Source organism: Numida meleagris, chromosome 2, assembly GCF_002078875.1.
Source record: "Numida meleagris isolate 19003 breed g44 Domestic line chromosome 2, NumMel1.0, whole genome shotgun sequence".
In the NCBI taxonomy this organism is placed as follows: Eukaryota; Metazoa; Chordata; class Aves; order Galliformes; family Numididae; genus Numida; species Numida meleagris.
Window position 1 is genome coordinate 26,113,600 of NC_034410.1, and position 25,813 is coordinate 26,139,412.

General features: G+C 35.0%; 1 protein-coding gene across 23 annotated transcripts in view; it reads right to left on the reverse strand.

The window, feature by feature from the left end:
- THSD7A (thrombospondin type 1 domain containing 7A) overlaps positions 1–25,813 on the reverse strand; it is a 289,787-nt gene that overhangs the window by 33,750 nt on the left and 230,224 nt on the right. For all 23 annotated transcript variants that reach the window (XR_002435894.1, XM_021388797.1, XM_021388804.1 and 20 more), the window contains 3 exons: positions 15,992–16,186; positions 12,471–12,734; positions 1,558–1,736 (listed from right to left, as the gene is read on the reverse strand). Coding sequence is in view for 22 of the 23 variants with exons in the window: in XM_021388797.1 (XP_021244472.1) it covers positions 1,558–1,736; positions 12,471–12,734; positions 15,992–16,186 (638 nt within the window). In the remaining variant the exon portion in view is untranslated. The remainder of the gene's footprint in view (positions 1–1,557; positions 1,737–12,470; positions 12,735–15,991; positions 16,187–25,813) is intronic.

The following is a 25,813-nucleotide window of genomic DNA, read 5'->3' on the forward strand; positions in this document are numbered from 1 at the left end:
TCTTTTCTTTTCTTTTCTTTTCTTTTCTTTTCTTTTCTTTTCTTTTCTTTTCTTTTCTTTTCTTTTCTTTTCTTTTCTTTTCTTTTCTTCTCTTTTCTTTTCTCCTCTTTTCTTTTCTCCTCTCCTCTTCTCTTCTCTTCTCTTCTCTTCTCTTCTCTTCTCTTCTCTTCTCTTCTCTTCTCTTCTCTTCTCTTCTCTTCTCTTCTCTTCTCTTCTCTTCTCTTTTACAGTAATTACATTTGAATCATCTATTATTTTGAAGAGATAATGTAACATTGCAACAAATCAAAGAACCGGTAGAGGGCAATAGTGTTGCACATAAGTGGCCAACAGACCTTCAGCAAAACCACTTCGATGCAGAAAAAATCGAGTCTGTTATGTTCTGTATGAGTATTAAAGAAAGAAAAAATATTTTTGTACAGACTATATATTTTTTCTTGTTGAAATATATTCCTCCTAATTTAAACAATTCTTATGTGCAACACACATTCAGCAATACACATTCTAGTTTGTGTTTTGCTAGACCAGATCACAAACTTAGTTCATTTGTTGAAGTTTAATACATGTTTTGTAAATTAAAACTAATTACTTTCCCTAAAGTAGAAAATTAGATAAACAAGCCACTTCACTCTGTGCTAGCAAAATGTCAATAGGATAATATTAAGTACACACATTTTATTCAAATGTAGATTGACACCACATTTTTGTCCAATTTTGGAATATTTACAGAGAAGATCATGAGGTCGTTCAACATGTCTCCGCAAAGTAAATTAAATTCAACAACAATATTAATATAAATCTACTTCAAAAATCATAAGTTAATTGAAAAGGTATTTTTTTTTCTAAAACTTTTTAAGCAAACAGGAGAACACGAACTTCACGGGTTTGATTTGAATTAGGGCTAAACCTAGCCCCACAGACTAAATGTTCATTTCTCATCAAAGCACTCCCAGTGTGCACTAGGTTCATGCCCCCCAGCTTGGTTTCACTTGAAGAGGAGCCAGTTTGGCCAGCCAGACTGTTCTCTACAGAAAATAAACTGTGGCTATTGGGACAACATGGAGATTGGCTTCAGAAGCACACTCCTGAACTGCAGTGCCAGTGCAGGTGTACGTCAAAGGTAAAGGTCCAGCTTAAATAAAATGCCATAAAGGACACTACTCTGGGTGTTTGAGGTATTTTTATTTATTTTCAGATCTAAGACTGTTGGGGAATGATGCAAAGAATCTTAGTAGTTTTGGCATCTGTAATGAGAAATACCACACCTGTTGTAAGAAAGTATCTTCAGAAACATGGTCTTCATCATCTACATTAAAGAATATTTGATTGTTTCCACTCTCCAGTTCAGATTAAGTACTAAACTCTTGCAGATGTCTGAACAATGAAGGCAGATCCTGCATCAGTTGAGGAAATTTAAGCAATCTCCATCTACCTGCATCTGCCCCGTATTTGTGTAGCTTTTCTACATCAAAAAAACCCAAACCCAACAATACAGCTAAAAGGGTTTTCTGAGGCATGGAAAAACATCATCAATAATGTAAATGTAAATAAAATTACCTGATTAATGTGATCTAGCTTGGGACAAGGTCTTCCACCATTGTAGGGTTTTTCACGGAGCCATTTCGACCGAACTTTTACCCCACTTCCACAGGATTTACTACAGCGAGACCAATTGGACCACTCACTGAGCTTGCAGTCTGAAGGACATGGAATAATACAGGCTTCCTCGATATAACCTGTGTGAATGGAAAAGAAAGTGAAATCTCTTCAGCATGTCATTCTGCCACTTCTCCCTGAAGCCCTCATCTAGTTCATTTAGATTGTCCAAAGTTTGACTTGACAGGACTGTGTGAATAGAGTGATTTCTTCATCATTAGGGCTAAATTAAATTCTGCAGAAAATTGACACACATAACTGGAGACTGTGATAGAGTAACAGCTGAGCATCCTCACTGTTATCTGATTATGATTCACATTCATCAGATTTCAGCATTCCAAATTTCTGACAGCTACAGCATAATTGACACTAACCCATCCCTTGTTTTATCATTCTTATACCGTGAAAGCAATTCATTTTTGAACAAAAAAAAAAGGTTTAATTAAAAGCCTCTTCCATAACTGTAAAAAACTGTAAAAAGCTATAAAAAATATACCCAATTGAATAAAAAAATACATCTCTTATCAGCATAGAGCGAGGGAACTTAACACCTTGTGACCTTTCTAAGGCTAGAAAGAGAGAGTGGTCTGCCACATTAATGATCTGCCGATTAACAACCATCTGCCCCCAGTAACACACTGAATAATTGCACTGAATGGAAAAGCAGATGTTTGGTTTGGATAAGTCATCAGCCCTGAGAGGCTGGAAAGGGGAAGGACATGGTCTATAGGGAGTAACATGAAGCCTCAATTCACTGAGTAAGTGAAAATGTCTTTCTTTAAAAGCAACATATGCCACAGCTCTATGAAGTGCATCATTTATGCCAATATTTACAGCAGAAGATACAAAACCTCAGCAAAAGAGTTGGCCTTTGCAGTATTTTTACTACAACAATATCCTAAACTTTAATGAACTCTCCCCTTTCCTGTATCAGATCTTGAACACATTTAGTGTTGGCAAATGTTGACTTTAATAATTAAATAACCCTTAGTGTATATAAAAGTGAACTAAAATATTTAATAAACACAGCTGGAAAATTAATACTTACATGGGTAAGACTATTCTCAAATGATTGGCATAATTTCATATATTTCTCACATAAACTGATTTTTTTATTATGTTGAATGTAATCACTGTCATTTTCATCTGAGCTGATCTTAGCAGCTTTGTTTTTAACTCATACTTCTAACTAAAGCTATCCTTTCTCTTCTGAAGCAGCCAATACCAAACAATCACATGAAATGTAAAAAAAAAAAAAATCAAAACTCTTAAGAGATTTTGTTTCTATATGTCTATTTCTAGCTGTTTCTATGAATTTGTGTTAAACACAAAAGCATGAATGATTTTTTTTTTAAACATACAGTAAAATTCAGGATATTATATAGCCAAAATAAGATGACGGTTTTATGCTTACTAGCTCTCCTCTGCTGGGAACTTTTAAATATTTAAATAGTTTAAATATATATCCAGAATCTGAGCACTGCAGAACTATTGGTAATTAAATGTATCTTCCTTAATATGGCTAGAATGCTATTAGCTTGAATTACAAGCACACTCATTAAGTATCTCTCGTCAATTGATTGACCAGTTCAGTGATATTGTATGAAAGCTACACTGTGTTAGACAAAAATTTCTGAAGATCATATCTTTGCATAGCGGAGGTGGTGACACAGATTGCCCTGGAGCAGTAGATGCAAAATTGATTACATTTCACCCTAACTCACATCTCTGAGGTAGTCTTACAAATCAGATGTACCTGACTGCAAAGCCCTTTTTTACTCTGAAATTTTGCTTCATAAATATCCAGGTCTGTATCTTCACCAGAAATTAGCATACAACAAGCCTTCTTAGGTGCCATACAAAACCATTTATGCATACTATGACATACATATGACTAAAGTCATATACTACACAGGAAGAGAAAACAAAAAGGAGAAAAGATACAGACATTCTGCCCAAAGGAATACCTTGGCAATGCACAAACAGAATGAAATTCCTTCAAGAGTCTACTCAAGTATCTCCTGACCAGAGGGAAACAGAATTAAGAATTAAGAATTTGTTCCCCCAAATAAAAACAGAGGACCAAAGGAAGAAATTAAAAAGCAAACAAACAAAAACAAACAAACAAAAAAAACCAAAACAAAACAAAAAAAACCCCTTATTTGGCATTTGATTTTTATTCTCTAGGTAATCAATGTGTAGAATGAAAATGTCAAGATCCTTGTTATATCTGACAGTTAAAAGTTTTTGGCATACTCATTCTTTGGTGTCTTTTCTTCCTCTCAGGCACATCACTATTTCAACTTAACAATCTATTTAGCATTTAGCTATGCCTCTGGACTCCCTTGGAACCTAAGCAGAAGAAGATTTCAAATTGCTTGCAGATATTACTTCAGCCAAGAAATATGTCTGAATATTAAAAGTTACATGTTGCAAATGACATATCCTGCTCCATTTACTACTCTTCTAATGCCACTTTTCAGATAATGTTTCTCTGAAACATCACCTCAGATGCCTTCTGTGCATCTGATGTCAACACATCTTAAAATTTTAGGATGAATAAAGATAATAATCTCCAGAAGTTCATAGTAATCACCCCACAAATCAAAGAAAACAGACATTCAGGAAGTTTGAAAAACATATACTCTTTGTTTGTTGGTTGGTTTGCTTGTTTTCCTTGAGAGCAAGGCTGTTTTTATTATATATAAGATACTTGTATTTTTAAACTTTGACCATTCTGTAAACATTTTAGTGAAAAGAGAGAGTATACTGTGATATAGGAGAATTACGTTGAAAACATAGAAACATTAAAAAAAAAAAAAAGATTACATGCAAATGAGACTAGTGATGCAGTACACAGTTCCTGATGTGAAAAGGAAATAAATGAGGCCTTTTTTCAGTTTTCAGTCTTGATCTTACTGATTTAATCATCCTTGAGAGGGTGCCCCTTGTATTAGACACTATAAAAGCGTATTAACGAAACAGTTTGTTACAGCCCGAGGGCAGAGGGATGTGTATATGGTGGAATATCACACAATTATATCACACATACAGGGTGTGTAATACAATTGAAGCAAATTGCATGCTAGAGCCTTGAGGTTTAAAGAACAAGCAAAAACAGGATAGATGCGGAGAGAAGAAAAAAGAATGAAAACAGGGAAGAGACTGTGGAGAAAAACAGAAGAAAATAAAGTAAGATAAGAGACAATGAAACAGCAGACCAACACAGCAAAGGCTAACAATATAAACATTGGACATCTGCAGTTCATGTTCTGCCTGTTGTTTCTCCTCCTCTTGACTCAAGTCACTGTATGCTTCCTGCAGCTCTTCCTATTCTCTGTAACATATGAAGACTGAAAAGATGAAATCTTGGGAAACTGTGGTACAGAGCCTTCTGTCTGCAAGGACCAGAATGGTACTGGAAAGAAACATTCATCTCTTTAGGTCTACTCTTTTTCCCAGTGCAGTAGTTTCTCAGTTATTTCAGCTCCTATCAGCTGAACTTCACAAGGATACAAAATGGTCAGTTGTCTATTATGAATGAGAACATGGCTATTCTATCATTAAAGATTTATTATTGAGCCACAGTTTAACAAATCCCATAAATTGCTAAGAGCATGAACTGAATTCGTTATTAAAAGGGAACAGCTCACTTTCCCATTGCTGATTGGTAACAAACCTGCACTCCTAGAACAAGTAATTAACAGATGTGCTGGATAATTTCTATAGGGGAACTTTAATGGACTTCACACTTTGTCTAATGACAAAGCAGGTTAGGTAGGTTACATTCCATTTTTCCCCACACAAACTGTATCTGCGATGTACGAGAACAGACCAACTACTTACGTTGAAGAATGCAGACATAAAGAACATCTTGGAAAGTCTTTACATTTACTCTTTTGTACTTAGGACTGACAGAGTTGTGCTCTTGCTTTCACGAATAAAATTGTGTGCTGTATTTCCAAGAAAAAAAACAGCAATGTCAAAATAATGATTTATGTTCTTCAGCACAGTTTTTTGGGTTTTGGTCAGTGTTTTGGTGTTGTTGGTGTTTTTTGCCATGAAACACAAAGTTCTAGGATTCCATCCTCCAGGACAAAACGAACAAACAAAACAAAAACAAACAAACAAATAACTGCTCCTCCCCAACCCTTGAAATATAAAGCAAAACAACTGAAACCCACAAAATCTCACAACTATTTGCATTTCCGTTGTAACAGGATTTTACAGGATTACATTTTTTACAGGATACAAGTTACAATTGAGAGCATTCATACTTCTGCCCATCCGTGGAAATATATACTGCACTTCATGTGATCATTTTTTTTTCAGGATTGCTCTTTCAAAGCCTTAAAACCTGAAAGCAATTATTAGCGCTTTACCAGCATTTCTGTCTCTGGTGAACTAAACACAGGTCTTTGGGTTGATGGGTGACTGCCTCATAACTGCTGTGCTGTTGACAGATCAAACATGCTGGCACTATAACGCAGGGGACCATGCTAGTAATTGTGGTGCAGGGCAACAGGTAGTACATCTATTCCAAGAGAATACACAACAGGACAAACACAGCATCTTGTATGTGAAAAAAATTCTTAGAAGACATATAAGCTATGAAACTGCAAAGTACCCTAATAACAATTTGAGAACCTAAGCATACTACCATACTGGCTTAGAAGCTCTTATAGGAAATACACGTATTTTAGAATAAACACTCAACAGAAAGTCACAATTAAATTTTAACGCTCCTATTTTTTTTTGGTAAATTCATATTACTTCAGGTTAGAATGCTGGAAGTGTAAAAGAAGATTTTTAAAAGGTCTAATACAAGTGGATACAGCAAGTTCTAACTGCTTTCTTAGATACCATAGACACTGTTACAATCTACAAGATTTTACTGTCACACACACAAGCAATTAAATACAAAATTTCTTGATTCACATGGATGTTCCCAGCAGCTGTTGTAAAAGTATTCACTGATACATGGATATTCCCCTCTAATCCCCCACATAAGCCTTGTAGCCATGGAGGGCTTTGTAGAGTCAGCACAAATCAATGCATCTCATTTAATTAACGCTAAAGGGGGAAATAATCTCACACTAATAAGGCAGCAGACAAACTATCCTGGACTGGTTGACTGTGCCTAAGGTCTTAACAGTAAACTGACATAAATTAAGAAGGGTAATACGACCTATATAAAAATGCTGCATCTGTTTGCCATGCTACTATGTCTGCCTTTGCTACACACACAGAAACATAAACACTTTTCTGCTTATGTGGGTCATGATTTGTAACTAATCTGTGATGGAGGAAAACAAAATATTGTTGAATAAACATTATAGTTCATACGCATGACAGTGGCCTGCTTTTGATTTTATCATTACAAAAATTCCAGTGTATGCTTTAAAGGGACCAGAAAGAGACTGTTTTGATTTTTTTCACAAATACATGAAAACAAATTGTTGGAATACACCTGTTGTTATTCACAGAGCTCTAGTATAGTAGTGATGATAGGGATAAAGCTATGAAAAACAACTGCTGCTTTTCTAATGGAAAAAAAAGCCCCACAAAACCTCACACACGAGTATCAAGTCAGCTGTACATTTGTTATTTCTCTAGTAAAATTACTAAAGTAGCAATGAAACAAAGCAGAAATCAAAGAAAGAACAATGTATACGTCTTCCATTAAAGAGACCAGGTAAGCAACAGGTCAGTTATCACTTCCAGCTGACACTGTCAAGTTCCAGCTATTAGCTTCTGCTCTCCACATTGCAGAACTGATATGACTGAAAAGTAACAAGAGCAGAATATTTTAAATGGCTGCTGAATGGTACTAGCTCATTCATCAATAAATGTAGCTCAAATTTGGAAAAACAAATGAAAGGAAAAACAAATTATTAGACATATTTAATACTAGGAAAAAAAAAAACACTGGATAAAAACAAAATAAGAAAAAGCATCTTGTCCTGCAGCTGAAACTTAAGTCTGTTTTCAGCTGTCAGTTTGGGTTTTTTTTTGAACTACTTTCTAATCTACAGAAAGCCAAGGACCTTGTTCAGAAGGACTCTTCCCCTTGCTCCTTCACTACTCACACCTAATAGCAACAACAGAGTTAACCATTTAACAACGTTTTAGCTTTCCTTGTCTCAGAGTTATGTTCACTCCAGAGTTTTTGACAAACCTGTTCATACTTGTGATTTCATAGCTGCACTCAAAATTTCATATATTATTGCATGAACTCTCTTACAAGTATACTAATATAGGGTTCTTCCTTGTGTTATACCTTTCCTTTAGCTCCTCACCTTCTAAGAAACTCAGTTACCTCTTCTCAAATCTTTTGAAACGAGATGTGTTAAGCAGTAAAAAAAGCTCTGAAGTATTTACTTCTCAGTTCTGGTTCACCTTTTCTCTTCTGAAGAAGTCAGTTGAACTGTGATTACAAACAAACATGTTGTGCATTTTCTTTTTGGCATTGCAGAGCAGGTCTGTCTTCTGATTCTTCCCACTCAAAACAGCATGACTTGCATTGCAGATCTATTCACAGCTTCATAAACATTTACATGGCAGAAGTTTGAGTTTCTGATGTCTTTTTAGATATATTAGATGTTATATCACATGACATATTCCATGATATATTAAAAACATCAGTGTGGGGATAGTTTGTCCCTTTTGTCAGATTTAGATGATGTTGTCGCAGGTGGAGTACAATTTTCTCTATTTCCTATCTCATTATTTCACAGTGTCATGAGATAACAGAAGTTCAAGTAAAAGCTGGGCAATACACAAGAATAATCCTTAAATAATCATCTTGATTTCTTTCTTAATTCAAGCTGTTTTGCAAAATCATATCCCATTTGTGAGTACATACCGTACTACTTTGAAAAGAAACAACAGATTCATAAGAACTAACAGTGAAACTGATTTCTCAACAAAGGAGATAACATAGCAGACAAGCCTTACCCTTCTTTGGACCAGTTATAAAATTAGTGAAAAATTCAGTGCTATCATTTCTGTGGGGAAATAAACAACTTCGTTAGAATTTACAAAAATAACCCGAGCAAGTTTGAGTTATGAGACCTGTCAAGTTTAGCTTGAAAAACTAAAAGTAGATTGATGGGAAGCCATGAGGTGCTTTTATTTGCTAGCAGGTGGGATAACCATTGTGATATCACAGAAGTCCCTTCTTGATTTGGCATAACATAGCTTTTATGTTTGTTCTTAAAGACAAAAAATACAGTACAATGAAATCTAGATATGATGTCAAACTAAAGAACTGTCATATACCAAGGGCATGAAAACAACAAGAAAAACATCATAAATGCTGGGAAAGATATAAAATAAGATTTAACTGGCAAAACAGCAACTTATGCATGTTGAGCAAAATAAAACAAATCATTGGAACATAATCCATGAATACAAAACAGATATTCAGAAAAGGCAGCGAGCACACACTGAAATTAGATTGAAACATCTATATCATCTGTTCTAGCCCCTTCATAACTGCAAAAGTATGCTAAATCTGAAAAATGCTGAAAGCAGACAATAAATTAGATAACCCTTAGGAATAGTATGTACTGTGGTTATGTTACGTTATGTGGTTATATCAAAGATAGAGTGTTGTTCTAAAAGAGCTACTGGAAAGGAAACTACGATTTTAGTGACATATTCTTTAACATCAGTTTAATTAGCATCACAGTCAGTTCAAATATATCATTTCCAGTGCACCTGAAATACCTTGTCAAATAATTTTAGGATGCACAAAAAGTGCAGCTCAGCACTGGAGCTTCACTTTCATCTGCCCATACATTACAACACAGATAAGATAAAGGCACTCCTTCCTTCAAATGGAACTGATGAGGAAATGCACACAGATGCCTTGTACTTCACTATCAAAAACATGTAATGCATCAGGGAAAAAGCAAAAATCAAAGAATTAAAAAAAAAAAAAACAAAACCCATGCAGAAAAAAAACAATGAAACAACTGCAACAACAAACAAACAAAAAATCAAAACATCAAAGGATTCTGGCTTTCCAACCCACAATAATCATCAGCAATGACTCAAAAACATTTCCAGATTACAAAGAGAGCAAAAAGAGACTTCAGATCTCCAGTCAGAAAAATGGGAGAAATGGGAACTGTAAAAAGAAAAAGAAAAGAAAGCTATGCTATTTTATATTTTGGGAAGATTCTCTCCAGAGCCTACTAGTGCTAATGACATGTAAATGGTAACCATGGGTATAGCAAATACAATAACAATACACTAACAGTGTATTGTTATTTCCACTTATTTTTCACTGTGGTCACTGTGAGCATAGAGGACATTAACTGATAAAATCCATTAGACTGGAAATTGTCATCATAAAGAGTTACAGTGATAAAGAAAGATGGTTGAGAAAAGGCTTTGTTTCTATTTTTCATTCCTCTTTTTTTCTCTCTGAATCTTGCTATTGAACTCCTTTGATTTTTAATTATTTTTATTATTATTAATATTACTACTTATTTATTATTATTATTACTTACATTATTTTAAAGCTCTGTTTTAAGCTATTTGCTGCTATTAAGGTTATTGAAAAAGAGAAACAGTGAGCTCAAGTAACGTAGTGGGAAACCTGAGTTTGTAACATCTTAAGAAAATTCTGCATTCCACAGGAAAACAGTCTGGTGTCTGGAATAGCCAAACTTACCACCACCAGTCTTGCATGTATTTTTACCTTTTTATGAGGTTTATGAGGCTAGTGCAAAACAGAAAGCAGATATTCAAGTGACATCCCATTTTGTACCACTGTGGCCAGCTACTGAATGTGCACTGCCAAGGCTTGAAAGCAGCTAAGTCTGTGCCTGCTCTACATAAAGTAACAATTTCCACCTCTTTTTGCAAGTTACCTAAAGCAGCACATTACTTACTGTGCACAGCACCTACAGTTTGCTCTGGGATAGACAACTTCTATTTCCTTTAAGCTTTCCCTGGGCTATGGTCAAAAAACCTGATAGTCCACATTCTTCAAGTCAATGATGATGACTGACAATAGGCCATCAGCCCCTCTGGATTCCCATGGACTTCCATTCTTTCACTATTTTCCACTTTTCACTGACTAAAGAAACTCTGAACTTGATGCTGAAAGAATACTCATTTTTCACATGGGGTCACATTTAGTTAAAAACAATCAGCAAAGAAATAGGAAAAAGTTTCAGTATTGTATTTTGGCAGCTTCTGAACAGTTCAGATTGTTTCACAGCATTTCTTTCAGCTTTCCCTACCAACCTTCTGAAGAGCTTTCTGACTCCCTCAGGATAACCACCAAGCCCAGGCAGATCTGTGCTCACACAGTTGCTGGTCATTAGAGATGGCTGTTTTTCAGTTCCACAAAGCAGGCAAATGGTCCCATTCAGACCAGTAATGTGTAGGATATGTTTTTTAAACTATACAAAAGGACAAAACCAGGCTTAATTCCTTGTGGACCACAACACATAGAGAAAACAGCTGAGAATTTAGCTAAAGAATACTATATATACTCAGAGAGGCTTTCTTTCCCATTAGAGTTTAAGATTTAGGTATTTTTTTCAGTGATTCCAAAATGAGACATATATAAAAGAAGTTACCTGAAAAAAATTAGGCAAATTCGAATTTTGGATATATGTAAAAAAATTTAGTTTTTTTCTTCAGTATAAGTTAACAGCAGCAAAAATAAAAATAAAAATTATTTAGAGTAAAAATAAACATGAGAGAAAATTCTTCACAAAATTATCTTCCAGCTTTGCTTTGAGACATTAAGATATTGTTGAATGCTCACTTTTCAATCTAACCACAAAGATGTCTCAGCTTGGCCTCATGCAGTCAAGAGTTTCTTCTGTACCCTAGCTCTAAACAGGAATTAATAGCATAAATTAAAATCCCCTGAAGAAATTTAAATATTTTGTTATTAACTATTTTAACTTCGTTCAGGTAAAGAAATAACATTTCTGATAACTTAATTTAACATTATTAGAATATACGTATATACAAATTAAACTTACATTGACCTCTTAATGGCACCAGTTCTTCAAACCAATAGTTCAGATACACTTTTGCACAGCAAGCAGGAGAATAGATGAACACAGAAACTCCAGTGATGTAAATTAGCACATTTCTGGCTCACTGAAAATCAGAAAGTGCCAGTTTTGATCCTAACACTACAGACGCATCCACTTTGGGAAGGAGAGCGTTTCCTCCAGGAACTATGTGAATACAAGGAATATAAAGTCTTTAAGCAACCTGCATTTCCCCATGACAGAATTACACAGAGAAAGTGTTATGCGCTGCTGATCTCAGATGAAAGTATATCTATTAAGGAGCTGAGGAGGGTAGAGAGGGTAGAGATAAGGCTATTTAAGGAGATTAAAGCTATCTAAAGAATCCGTGTTTATTCATATTCATGGAAATAATTTCATCCTTCTCAAAACAGTCCTGTGCTGCCCCTGTTTATTTTTTGAGCATTTGACCCTTCTAAGTGTCTTTATTCTCAATTTTGCAAGTACAGTTATCAGGAAAAATGATAAGATTTGTCCTTCATTTCTTAAAATACCTAGTTAATAATTTACTCTTGTTTAATTTTAAATATTACACTGTAGCGATCAGTAAAAATAAAGTTTATTGTTTCGTGAATCATCACTGAAATGTCTTTTTAGAAACACACAAAATTTGTACTGTGTTTGAAGATATCTTGTGATAAAATTCTGCCTAAGCAATAAATATCAATCTGCTAATTCTACCGGTGCTGATATAAATGGAACAAAGCAGATATGTAAACAGATGAAAGCAAAGAGATCTTTAAATACCATGACTGTTGCATCGCGATGTTTCCACAAGTCGATTGTTTTGATCATAGCATGCCATGGCCTGGTAACGATAGCCTTGTCCACATTCCTTAATGTCTCCTTGCACCTTCATTCCCAGCAATACTTCCACTTTACCCTCTGGTAAAATACAGTCCGACCAATTTCCCACAGGCTGAGCGCTGTATTTATCACATGGACAAAACTGATTCTCAATCAGAGGATATAACTGAGAATTTCTGCATTTATCTTTTTTCTTACTTTTTCCTAGAAAGAAGAAAAAATATTTTAGAAATATTTTAGAAAATTTGTATCAGTTTACATCTCCAAAAAATTTCATTTATCCATCCTCAAGACAAATCCTCCAAAAAAGACAAACCTCAGGCCAAAGTTCGCAAATTTAAGTGCTTGAAATTAAACACGCATTCCCCAAAGTAGTTAGATTAATTCTTTTTCTTTCAGTTAATGACTTTTATTTCTTAAGTAATGAATGCCTATAGTTTGTACATAGGTAACAATTTTTAAGATAAAGTCAATATATTTGTGTTTACTTTGGATAAATGTTCTTGGGGGGTATGTTTTGAAAAACTTAGTAATTAAACGAATATGTGATTCTTCCTCTATTTCATAAGCAATATGCAGTTCAATAAAAAAAAATTATCTCTGGATAAAACTTTCTCAAGCTGAAGAAAAGTGCAAGAGGAAGTAACATACGCTTTTGGCACAGTATTACTTTCTTTCAAAATGTGAAAACCCTTTCATTTCACTACCTGTTGTCACACATTTGTTAATAATTACCATTCCTATGAATGTAAAGAGCTCCTTCTGTGAATTCATGTTTTCCTTCCAATCTGATTTTCCTTGTTCAACTCAATGTACCCATCCACTCATCTCTCAACCTCCATTAAATTTATTTTTAATCTTCTCTATGATAAAGTTTGCTCTATTTTCCTTTCCATATAAAACAGCTTATGAATATTAATGTAAAAGTCTTTGCAGAACAGTTTTAAAGATCCTTGTTACTTAGACATTACTATAAATTAATATTCTGCAGTATTTTCCTCACTTTTCAAAAGCACTGGACAGAACTTTGAAGCACCGTTACTGATTATATTTACTACTCCTTTTGCTTAAAATAAAAACAAGGTAATTTCTTCTTTTGAAAACACAACTTCGTATTAAAAATACCCCTCTCTTTGAAACTCATTTTCCCTATGGATAATTATGAATGCACATGCAGCTACCTTTATGGCAGCTGTGTAGAACATTGCAATGGGTGTAACACCACAGCACATATCATTGCTTTAGCAAATGTGAAGAGGTAACTTAACTCAAAATAGGGAAGTACCTAACAGTGTAGATAGTGTGGTAACATAATTGATTATTTCTTTCTTTCTTTTCAAAATGAAAAATAAATATATCTATTTTTCCCCCTTGTGCAGAAGCAAATCTGGCATAAAGTTCACTGGAGTTGCAAGACAGTCACAATGAACTCTCTTGAAGATCGTGAATTATTCACTGTTCATGGGTCTTCTGATTTACAGCAGGAAGAAGCACCTGATAGGGTTTTTTTTATGCTATCGTATTCTTTCTGAAACTGCTAATGGACACCCCCCTTAGCGAGCTTTCCTCCACCACAGACACCACAGACCAATTGGCAAATAGTGCCATGACACAGGCCAAGTCTTATACTTGAGGTTTCCATTAAAATTTGAAAATAGAACAGCTTTTTTTTTTTCTTCACTTCATGCAGAAGTAAAAGAGAAGGTTTAAAAAAAAATTGAAGAAAAAGTGTTTTTCAAAGTGGAAGTGTGTCTATCACATGGAACAAGTAAAAGTTTCTGGAAAAGGATTGAACATCATTGGAAAAACTTTTTATTCTGTTAAGTACAACCTCAAGAAATTTCAAGGGACACCATTGTCTCAAACACAGAGTAACAGACCAAACACGAAGACACAGAGTGTCTGTAATGAAGAGAAAAAACACCCAAAAAAGAGTATTCTCTGTTGTGACAAAAATAAGGCAGAAAATAAGCAGATTATTGCCTCTTGCAGTGAACTCAGCTACTGGATGAAGGCAACAGAAGAACTGAGAACAAAAAGAACTCTAAAGAAAAAATATTCAGCTAGGGGAAGGACTGGCTTAATAATAAATGTAACATCCAAGATTGCAGCTAAGAAGTCAAAAAGAGGTGAACTAAAGCTTAAGAATGAAAATGCAAATCTGTATCAAGAGGCTGAAAAGCATTGGACTGCTGTAGCAATTCTATAGCAACAAAACATTATCCAAGAGGGGAGTCTTGGTGTAGCCAAGACAGGAAGGAGAAAGAGTACCTGATCTAGTTAAGGATAAATGATTGTTCTCTCACCAATTTAAAATATATAACAAAAAAAAAAAAAAATCAAATCTGGGCTTTCACAAGGTTTTCTATCAGAAGATCCAGGAAAATTTCCACTATTTTCTTTTACTTTTTCAATTACAGTTCTGTTTGAAGAAACAAAACCTCAAAAAGCAGACCTAATTTAAACTGGTGAAAATTCAATCTGGTTAGACAATGCTCTCAAGATATAGTTTGTTTACATAAGTATGGTTGCTGAAGAATCAAAACATTGCAAACATGCTCCCTAAACTCTTAGCTTAGACAGTATATGTAAATAAAGTGCAAATAACTAAAAAGGTCTATTGCCACTCTGTTTTTCATCATCAGTCTTTCTCCAATGAGAGAATGCTGAGAGAGCTGGAACTGTTCAAGCCTAGGGAAGAGAAAGCTCAGAAAGCTTATCAATGTCTATAAATACCTGTAAGTCAGGTGCAAAGAGGATGGAGCAAGGCTATTTCAGTGATGCTCAGTGTGAGGACAAGAGGCAATGGGTACAAACTGGAACACAAGAGGGAACCTGACCATCAGGAAGCACTCTGTACTGTGCAGGGGTGGAGCAGTGGTGCTGACTGCATAGGGAGGCCGTGGAGATATATTGCTCCTTAGATATATTCAGAAGTTGTCTGAATGTTGCCCTGGGCAAGCAATTCTAAATGGCCCTGCTTGACCAGGAGAGCTCGATAAGGGCCCTCCAGAAGCCCCTTCCATCCACAATCATTCTGCAACTCTTTGAACCTTCCTGACCTCTTTGTGCAAAGAGGAAGGTTGCAGAATCAGAGTGCAGAATAAACAAGGCTGTTTAAATAACAGACAATTATGCCTCTTTTGGTGTAAAGACAAGGGGGGGGTCATCAAAAATGCAGGTCAAGACTTTTTTATTCCTTTGGACTCTGGATCATATTGTTGGTTTATTATTAATTTTCGCATCCCTACAGATAATGCTGACTTACCTTTCAGAAGAATAAATGTTCTGCTTTGTAGTTCACTATCTGTACTCCACAGAGAGGAAATGCCTGCTTCCTATGTTATCCTAACTTCTCTCTAGCCACTTCCCTATGTCCAAGAGTTGTAAGAGAACTTCACAGCATTGCAGGCTTTAATGAAAACAGTTAATAAAAGATGTATTATTTTGCTTACTCTTACCAATAAGAGTGCGTTTTCTTGTTCTGACTCCTCCACAGTCCCCATTGCAGGAAGAAAACTTTGACCAGTTTGTAAACTGACAATCATCTTGGCAGGGAATCTGACATGTCTGTGTTAAGGATGGTAAGGGGCCAGCGTACTTAAGGCACTCACTGATGTCAGCCTGTCCTCCGTCTTGTCTGCGACAAGTAATTGCTGGAAGCAAAAAAAGAATTGGATTTCATTTGGCAATTTTACAAGAACATCTGTAATTTACTAAGTCTACAGCACACTACCACAAAATCTCATTGAAAGCCTAGAATAGATACACAACAAACTATCATTTGTAATCAATTATATCTTAAATGAATACATTTGATATTTTTGAATGACTCTTTTGAGATTCTCTTTAAGTTACTCTTTCTTTATCAGTACATAGCAGGAAAAAAGTATTTACAGTTGTCAATGAGATACGTTATCCACGTTATCCGTGTTATCACCATGTTATCCAGATCTGTTATACTGATTTTCACATTATCATTACATTATTCCTACAGAGAAAAGTTATAACTCAGACATTAAAAAATTTGCAGTGCCATTTTCAGTAGCTGCATAGCACATAAGAAATAAAACTGTATCAACAGTATAGATTTTAGAAAGGAAACACGTAATACTTAGAAATACATTCTGGGTATTACTTTGCCACTTGCAACAGTACTGCTGCCCAACATTCTTTAGCAATTTTTTGTTTTTGAAAGAGGGTTGAAAGACAAATCATATTTGCTATGGGTGAAGTACCAACAAACAGGGACAAAAAAAAAGGACAGCCATGTCCTAAACAAAAGCTTTTGACAAGAAAAAATAAAAAGAGATTCTTAAAAAACTACAGGTGACAATAAAAGAAGTAGTAGAATATAAGGTCTTAAAAAGAATGGGGCTGTCCATTCACATAGTCTTTAATGATGTTCTATTGTTGCTCCTCATGGATAAATTGTTTTTTTTGTTTGTTTTTTTAAACGTGGCGGCTTATCTATTATTCTAACTTAAGCCTGTGTAAATCTTATTTTTTAGCCCCAAACAACATAAAAGTTATTTTGCAGTAACAAGATTGAAAACTTCCAGTTGTTCGTTCACACAATAGAATCATATTTATGCTTCTTCACATTTCACAGCACACAGTGTATGCAGTACCTCATAATGACTGTGAAAGTAATTTGGATCACCAATTGCTGCAGCAACATTGCATCCAAACACAATATATAATTCTCTAAACATATGAAGGAATATCATGTTTTATTTTACACTCTGCACCATCATTTAAACACAGTACTTCAATTGTACTGTCAGTAATTGTTTTATTGATATGTGAATTAAAAAAGCATGTAAATTTTTCCACCCCAAGTATTATGGTATAATCATGTTCAACTACTGGAGAAAAGATGGATTTGAAAGCAAGTTTTCAAAATAAAACAGAAAATTGGCTATAAGTTTTTTTTTTTTTTTTCCCTAAAAAAGGAAGGAAGAATACTTGAGGAAGCGTAGTTGTTTTTTTTAAAGATTGTTGCAAGGTAATTTCAAAGGTTCTGTGACATGTGCAAGCCTCCCTGCCCTTTTATTTCATGATAAAACAGCGTTTTTCTTTTGACAGTTCTAAATTTTTACTTCATGATGCCTGTAGTAGGCTGAACGTGATGACGCAAATGGTCCCTTCCAAAGCCACGTGCCTACTAAAACAACCAAAGGTCGTAAGTGAATTGCTTTTGCCACATTTCTGTGGTAAAATACTGAAAGGGAGGGGGGTTTGTTTTTCCAGAGATGCTAAGCAAACCATTTCCCTGATCCTTGACTGCCCTTTAGTTCAGCACTGCCAGCACTGTTTGTTAAAGGTTCGGTATGGCATTAAGTTGTGCTTACTGTGGGATCAACCAGCTGTACATTGTCTAATACAATTAATCTGTCAAATCCTATTATTATTGGTGGATTTATACAAAGAAATCTCCTCCTTTTTCATTATTTTTTTCCCCAGATGTAATGATTCAATGAGAAAAAGTAAGTATCTAAAAATTGAAAATCCATACAACTATTTTAATGATTTGTGAACTGTACACCCCACAGAATTTTTACAGTTACACAAATATTACGGAAGACCACAGGTCAAACCAGCATCTTCTAATGCAGGTCTGGACTATGGTTTTGGATGCTTGTGAGATAATATGCAGCAGATATCCCAAGGTAAAAACACAGTTCAGACAAGTTCTACTATGTGGAAATTCACAGAGGTCAAACCTAAATCCAGTCTTGTGTTTATCCTTGGCATGTGTGCACATCAGCAAAACTAATTGCATTAACTTCACTCCATTCTCAGACATAGGCCACCATTTTTAGCAATGAAAGCTATACTTACCAAAGGACTAAAATATAGTTCACTGATTAACCCAATAACTTTTAATAATCAACCTCAAAAGTTTAATAGCCATTTTAGATACTGCCTCTCCATCTAATTCTTTGATAGGCCATAAACATTGTCAATTGAAGAACATACTTCGTTTCAAGCTGAACTGAGTTTTTCCAAAGCCAATATTCATTTCAGTTTTCTTGGTTATAAAATGTTAGTCTGGGGTAAGTATTCAGTCTGCTATAAATTTTTTTCAGAAACATATTAGTGCATCTAATTTACATCCGCAGACTCAGATGAGAAGTTCCACTGGGGATTAACACTGAGTTGTTTTTTTTTTCAGATTAACTGTCAGTTGTACTGTACCAATCACAGAAGGAAAACTTCTCATTCTTGAGACCTAAATATTTCACCTTAATAACAACACAAATTAGAGGACAGCTTGGCATTCCACTGCAATTCCTGCATCTTAATTTTCAAAGAGGCTGTCCATAACTATTCAAATTATTTCTATTTGACAGGACCCGGATACATTTTACTGTTGTTATTCTACAGATTCAGGTATCTGTCTGAAACGTTTATAACTCCTTGTGACAGTTAGAAGAGTGAGTATTTTTCCATTATTTAAAATAGGGATTTTTGACAACTGTATACATACCATTAATACATTATTTTGGCCAGACATCAGTGATGCCCTTATTTTCAATGTAGATGTTAAGAGTACAATTTACTTTTTCAACGCAGGCTAACATGGGCAAACTCCGACTCTGCATCTTTGAACAAATGCACGGTTCTTTAATTATATTGAGTAAATGTCACTGAGATCAATGGTTAACTTACTATACAGGGCAATATCTTCAACTACTATAAAGCTATGCAGTGTCAAACTAATTATTTGGCCTATACAACCATGTCACATTTATTACAGACATTAGCAGTAAGTGGAAAGAGTGTGGTTTTTCTATTACTGAATTAAGCACAAGTAATTGTTAAGTGAAAGCATAAAGCAGGACTATTGCTAATAGAAAAATCAAATTCAACTAGGAAACTATTCACTTAGGAAATTGTTTTGGCATTTAACAATTATTATCTCCCAGAAGAAAGGTGTGAAATAAACAGCAGTTAAAATTTTCTAGACAAGGAATTTTGATGTAATTAAAACTTTATCTGATAGCACTGTTTCCAGTAAGCCACAGGGGATGACAGGCTAATACATTTGTTGGTGGCATAATCAAATACTAAGACTGTATTTAAACAAGTCTTGCTAAGAGTGGATTTATATAAGAATCTTGCCAGCATTGTTCCTATCATTCATGTACCTCATCAAGATTTCACTGAGGTGTGAGATTTATTGACCTCAGGCGCACCTAGAAATTACACTACTTTATAAATGAAAGCGCTCTAACATCATCTGTTTTACACTATATTTGTGCTACTGTTTTTTAATTTGTTAAATATTTAGTAGCAGAATCATTGTTTCATTTCTAGAAAATAAAAAATTATTCCAGCAAATACTAACTTTCCTTATAACTACTATCAGTGTTGCCTAGGCTATGACTTAATCAATGTTTGTTTCTATTTCTGTGGGATAAGACATACTAGACACTGCATTGAAATATTTCTATCACGAAGTATCTTAAGCAGGAGTATGTGCCAATAATATTGGGAAAATGCAAGTGCAAGAGTACTTTATGTGATAAAAAGAGTAACAACATGTTACTGCTGAATCTTTTCAGGAGATTTGCTGGAGATTTGGGGTCTTGTTTTGGCAATAAACCATTAATTTTTCATAGCAATAATATCTTTGAGCACTATTGTCCAAATTCTCCTGTATAAAAACTGAAGCTGCCCGTTGTTACCTGCAGTAACTTTTCATTCATTTGAACGAGAAACTCTTATCCGATATATCTCAGTGAAGTAAATACAATAGTTCATAGCTCCATGACAGAGCAGCAGTCCTTTGTCATGTTGTCTCTTTTATTGTGCTTTTGATGAGGGAACAAAATTGCCATAAGAGCAAATGCCCTCTCCAAGTAAGCAATGCCCAGAGAGGGAAGCTGCTGTCGTTGCTTATCTACAATGAGAAGAAAATGCTTTTGACCACCAATTCTACCTCTGAGCCTCCTCACGGCTCAATCAAGCCTCCAAGGCCACCTCATGTGCTCGCGGCAGTCCTGGGAAGCTTCCTCCAATTCCCCCACTCCATGGTCTTTCAAATAACTATTTACATGCTATGAATGAAGAATGGTAAGACCTCAGGATCAGACCATTAATAATGGCCAATTCCCAGTGACATCAAGTACAGCCATTCAGAGATATTTTGTCTGACAGCAAGCTTACTTAAGCTTCTGCTTAAGTTTTATAAATAACCTTCCTCTTGCTATTAGAGAATCTGCTGACAGATTTCACAATTTTCATTCCATTTCTCCTACAAAACTCTGAGGAAGATTTATGGTGGCAAGGACTGCAGGCTGCACATCCTTTTGCAAATCTCTTTTTGGTCACTGGGGTAGCCCTTCCCTGTGCATCCATCCATATGCATCATGATGCGATTAGGCTATTGCAATTTGGGCACTAGAGCTGTATCTGCTACATGTCCTCTTCACTACCATTGGAATGCGATCCAACAAGCCCTGCTTAAACCTCCAAAGGCTGCTGGCAAAACAGTCCTTTTTAGCAAGCAAGTTCCTTGGACTTTCCTACACAGTTCAAAAGGGATTTGAACTATATTTCAAAGTTTCTTCAGAATTTACTGGAGCTGAGGTTTGCCAACATATTAAGACATGAATATAGAATAATGTATAACTGCTTAAGTTGTTCATAGTTTCAAACTTTATATGCTAATCAAGCTCACTGAATAGACCTCTGCTTTGAAGTTATCTATGTGCTAATAAATGTCAGCCATAATAATTACAAAACAGTCTCCTTAGCACATCCTAACTGAGCAGGTTTCTCCTCTGTTCCACAGTAAGTTTTATAGCCCATATCACCATAAAATACTAGAAGCCTGGCTTTATCAAGCATGTGTTCCATTGTTCCAGATTCTGTTTTGTATCTGCTAACACTTTGTGTTCCTCCTTCTATGTTTCAGATGACTCGTTACTATAATTACTATAACTATTATATAATTATGGAATACATTCTTGCTCTACTTATCCACTGTTAAAAGACATTTTACCAGTGATACGACTGCAAATTTTCATTCATCATAAAAATTAAACACAATTATCATGCCTATCCACCTTGTTCAAGTAGATTCATGACTGTAACAGTGAATTTGTTTCTCAGGTCTTAAGTATTGTGTTAATATGCTTAGGTTTAGATATAAATAGTTTCCCATAATTTGCATGAATAATTAGCACATTCTTTAAACATTTCTGAATAGAATTTATTCATTAAAAAAAAATAACCAAATCCTTTTCTTCTCTTTCTTCTGCATTGACCCATGTTCTAATTTTGTGACATGTTCATTTAAACTGACATGATTTGTAACAAAACCTTCGTTACACAAGACAGCTAGGAACAGAGCTGTCTTTAGCAATGAATCACAAATCTAAATTCTATGATTCTATCAAGTATCTCTTCTGCCAAGCAAGACCAATGTGACAAAAAGGCTGAAGAGTGGAAATGTGAATAGTAAAGCTGTGATATAAAGCAAGGCATGCATATGCTATAGCTTTATGCATAGACTCAAGTTCAGACACCTAACCAGTCATTTTTAATGATTACTGACTTTTAGCTTTTACTTCAGATGTAATTATCTTTCTAACTAAAATATGAATAGCATGGACAGTACAGTATTCTGTAGAAAATAAAGTACTAATGAAAGCATATATACCTTCCTATTATTTTCTTATTTAACACATTTGTTGTTCCCATACATGTTACAGCATTCCTGTGTAGACAATCAAATCAGAAACAGGATCGACAAAATGGCACAAATTGACATTCATCAATGCTTGCTGACTGATTCTGGAGATCAAACAGTGGATGTGAACAAAGTGTGGTGGTGAGTAGTGTATTTCAGCAGTGGTGACAGCAATGTAAAAGACAAGCCAGGTTCCAGACAGCTGTGCACAGCTGTCATGCCACAAAATGAAGAGCATCTTCATCAGCTCACCTGCCTGAATCAGCTAATAGTGGTGCTTATTTTAAAAAATAATGTTTTGTAGCTGAGAATTTCCTCTACCAAATAGCATTATTGAGCTCTTTGGTATCTGTCGAAATTTCCATGGAAATAAATAGGAGGCATTACTTTTGGAGCAATCTACATACTAGAAATGAATGTGTGATCTTTACATTCACAAGCACCAGAAATTTCAGTGATAACTCTTTCAATTGAAAAAGAAATTCTGCTATGGCTACATATTCAAAAAATAGTAAATATTTGTACAGAAATCAGCAACAAATGCTTAAAAATATCTGTATTCCAGTATTATACTATAAATGCAGTATCAAAATATTATGTCAAACAGATTTCATATTTCAGTGTTCAGCATTTCCTGATTTTGGGGTGGATAAAGGGACTTGCACAGTCTGGCTTTTTCTATATCTACATAAAACAAACAAACAAAAAAAAACCTTTAAATGATGTATAGTATATAACTTTAAAAAACATGGCATCATGCAAAGTTTTCTGTAGCTTATGGCTTCTCATAAGTAAAGATTCTAAGTATTTAGGAAGAAGCTAAGAATAAGCAGGGAGAGGAAACAAAACATCTTTCCAGAGTCTTCCTTCAGATTCTGGTGAAATCTTTCTAATACTATCTGGGGCAGAAATCATTCAGCATTGCATTCAGGTCAGGCTCCCTTCTTTGAGCACACTGTTAAATCCACTCTTGTGTAGGGGGAAAAAAACCAGAGTAATGGGCATCAGTAAAAATTCAAACTTGGCTATTTTCATGGCAGAAATTAGTAAGAGAGAAGAGGGTATATATTAATACCCAGTGTAGGAGAAAATCTATATAAAACTAATCAAACATACTATCCACATTCAAAATGCAGTTTTCTGAAGTGCAAAGTAAATACATCAATATTATGGAGAATCACAGAATTATGTTTTCCAAAGTTAATGTTACTTTTGTGCAAAACCTCAGCTTTTACTTCCAAGTCATATTCATTGTAAAACTGTTGAATAAATCAGGATATATCTTACTTATCTCAGCCTAAATTAAAACATGTTCTAGTTTTATTTAGCTCATATAAAGTATCAGTTTAGACTATTCAACACATAGGCTGGTATTAAGACACTGAGATACATGTAACACAAGTGTTTTCTAAATTCAACATTTTTAATAATTTTGTCATTTATATCAATGCTAAAAATGCTGTGCCAAAAAAGGCTCTGGTTTTAATGCTTGTAAATTTAACCACCACAACAGTCCAGAAGATATTTAGATACTGAGGCACAAAGAATCATTGATTAATGAACTCTCCTTCCTTCATAAGCTTGATAATAAATTTTGAACACTTCATAGACTTACAAAAAATATTTCCTCCTAACCTCAGGAACATTTACAGAATTTTACAAAAGACACCAACTTCCTTCAGGCTTAGCTGCTCCCAGGGTTCTTAATTAAGGATTGCTCATCTTACCACTCCATTCCACAGTACTAGAGAGCTATCTCCATTATATCTCCTTGTAGGAATAAGACACCTGCTTCAATGTGTTATCCTTTGTAAGATCAAATTCTAGCAACTCTATGAAGTACCAGAGGGAAATACTGCCAATCTGTTTCAACAGCTTTAAAAATTGTATTCCCCTTAATTACACGCTATGTACTGCTCAGTATGTGTGTACTGTACATGAATGAATTGTAGCTAAAAAACAAGCAAATAAACAACAATAAAAACTCAACAACCACCAACTTAACAATATCAACAACAACAACAAAAAAAACAACTTGAAACTCTAAAGACACATAAGAATAACAGAATACAATTAGCCTCCCTTCATTACTAACAAGTTTGAGTCCAAGTGGTCAGACTTAGGCACTACAACACAGCTATATACTGTCAGAGCAGCACTCACAGACTACATTAGTTAAAGAATTCTGAAAGAATTACCACAGTCAGAAGATGTTCATCTTGGCAATATAGTCAATACATTCAGGTTTTGTTTTGTGGTAAGCTCTAAAATGATCTCCAATGACACGTTCTGAGTAATCAACAGAAGTTACTAGCTTAAGATTCACTCTCTGACTTTTTTACTATACCATAACTTCCTTTAATACTTTAAGGAAATTAATGACCATTATATTTCAGTTCTGCAGTTAACAGTGCCCTTGATCAGGAATTCTACAATCTGCTGAGCCAATGTTGTTTTAACAGGTAGAAGTTTGCACTCAGCAAAGGCAAAAGAAAAATCATTCCTGAAATTCAGGGTTGACTAGCAGTTCAAAGCAATTCAATTACTGCAACACAGTAAGTGGGAACTGTAATTAATTTCAAACTGAGTTTATTTAATACACCTAAAACCAGCTCCTTACTATAAACAGTCACACATACACAATTCTGATAAATCCACAATTTTTGTTCTATGAAGATGGGTGACCATAAAGCTGGATTTGGCTGTTAAAATTATCTTGTATTAAATGCAAATGGTAGGAAAAATGTCAGGGTCACTGGGCTGAAAGGATCAGTGGATTTGAAATCCAACTGGCAGCTGTTCAAGAGAGCTACACATTAGTGGTTAATTCCAGGGCCAATTCTATTTAACATCTTTAACAATCTACACAGAAAACACCCTCAGCAAATTTGAGGACAACAGCTTGAAAGGAGCAGTCAGTACCTAAATGAAGAGTCAGGCTACTGTTCAGAAAACCTGAGCACCTTGAGATATGGTATGGCAAAAACACCATTAAAGTTCATGAGGTTAAGTCCTACAACTCTTATGCTCCCATTGCTCTCTACAGCTACCTTCCTTACACTCAATTGGAGGGTATAAAAAAGAGAGATTAAGACTCTTCTCAGAGGTATAAAGTGAAAGAAAAAGGAGCCACAGACACAAATTACAGAAGGGGAAATTTCAGATTAGATATTAGGAAAAACAGCCCATAAGCAGACAAGAAATGGAGCAAATACCTACAGAGGCTGCATGACCTCCATCCTTGGTGATACTCAAAACTCAGTGCGACATGATTTTTCACAATCTGCTCCAGCCAGGGAGAGATCTAACTGACCCTGCTCTGAGTGAGACCTTCAAAGCTATCTTCCAGGCCAAAATTACTGTAGGGTTCTCCCATCCCTCCCATCTTTGACATACACTTACAGGGAACAAAAGTCTTACATTTGGTCTCACGGATATACTCAAACATGTCTTCACAACATTGTTACCTGAAAAAATGTCACATTTTCACAGGTGAATTTGCACAAGCTTTTTCTTAAAAAGAAGAATTTAAACTGAACTCACTTTCTTTTTTAATTCTTGAGAAAATACTTTCCACAAA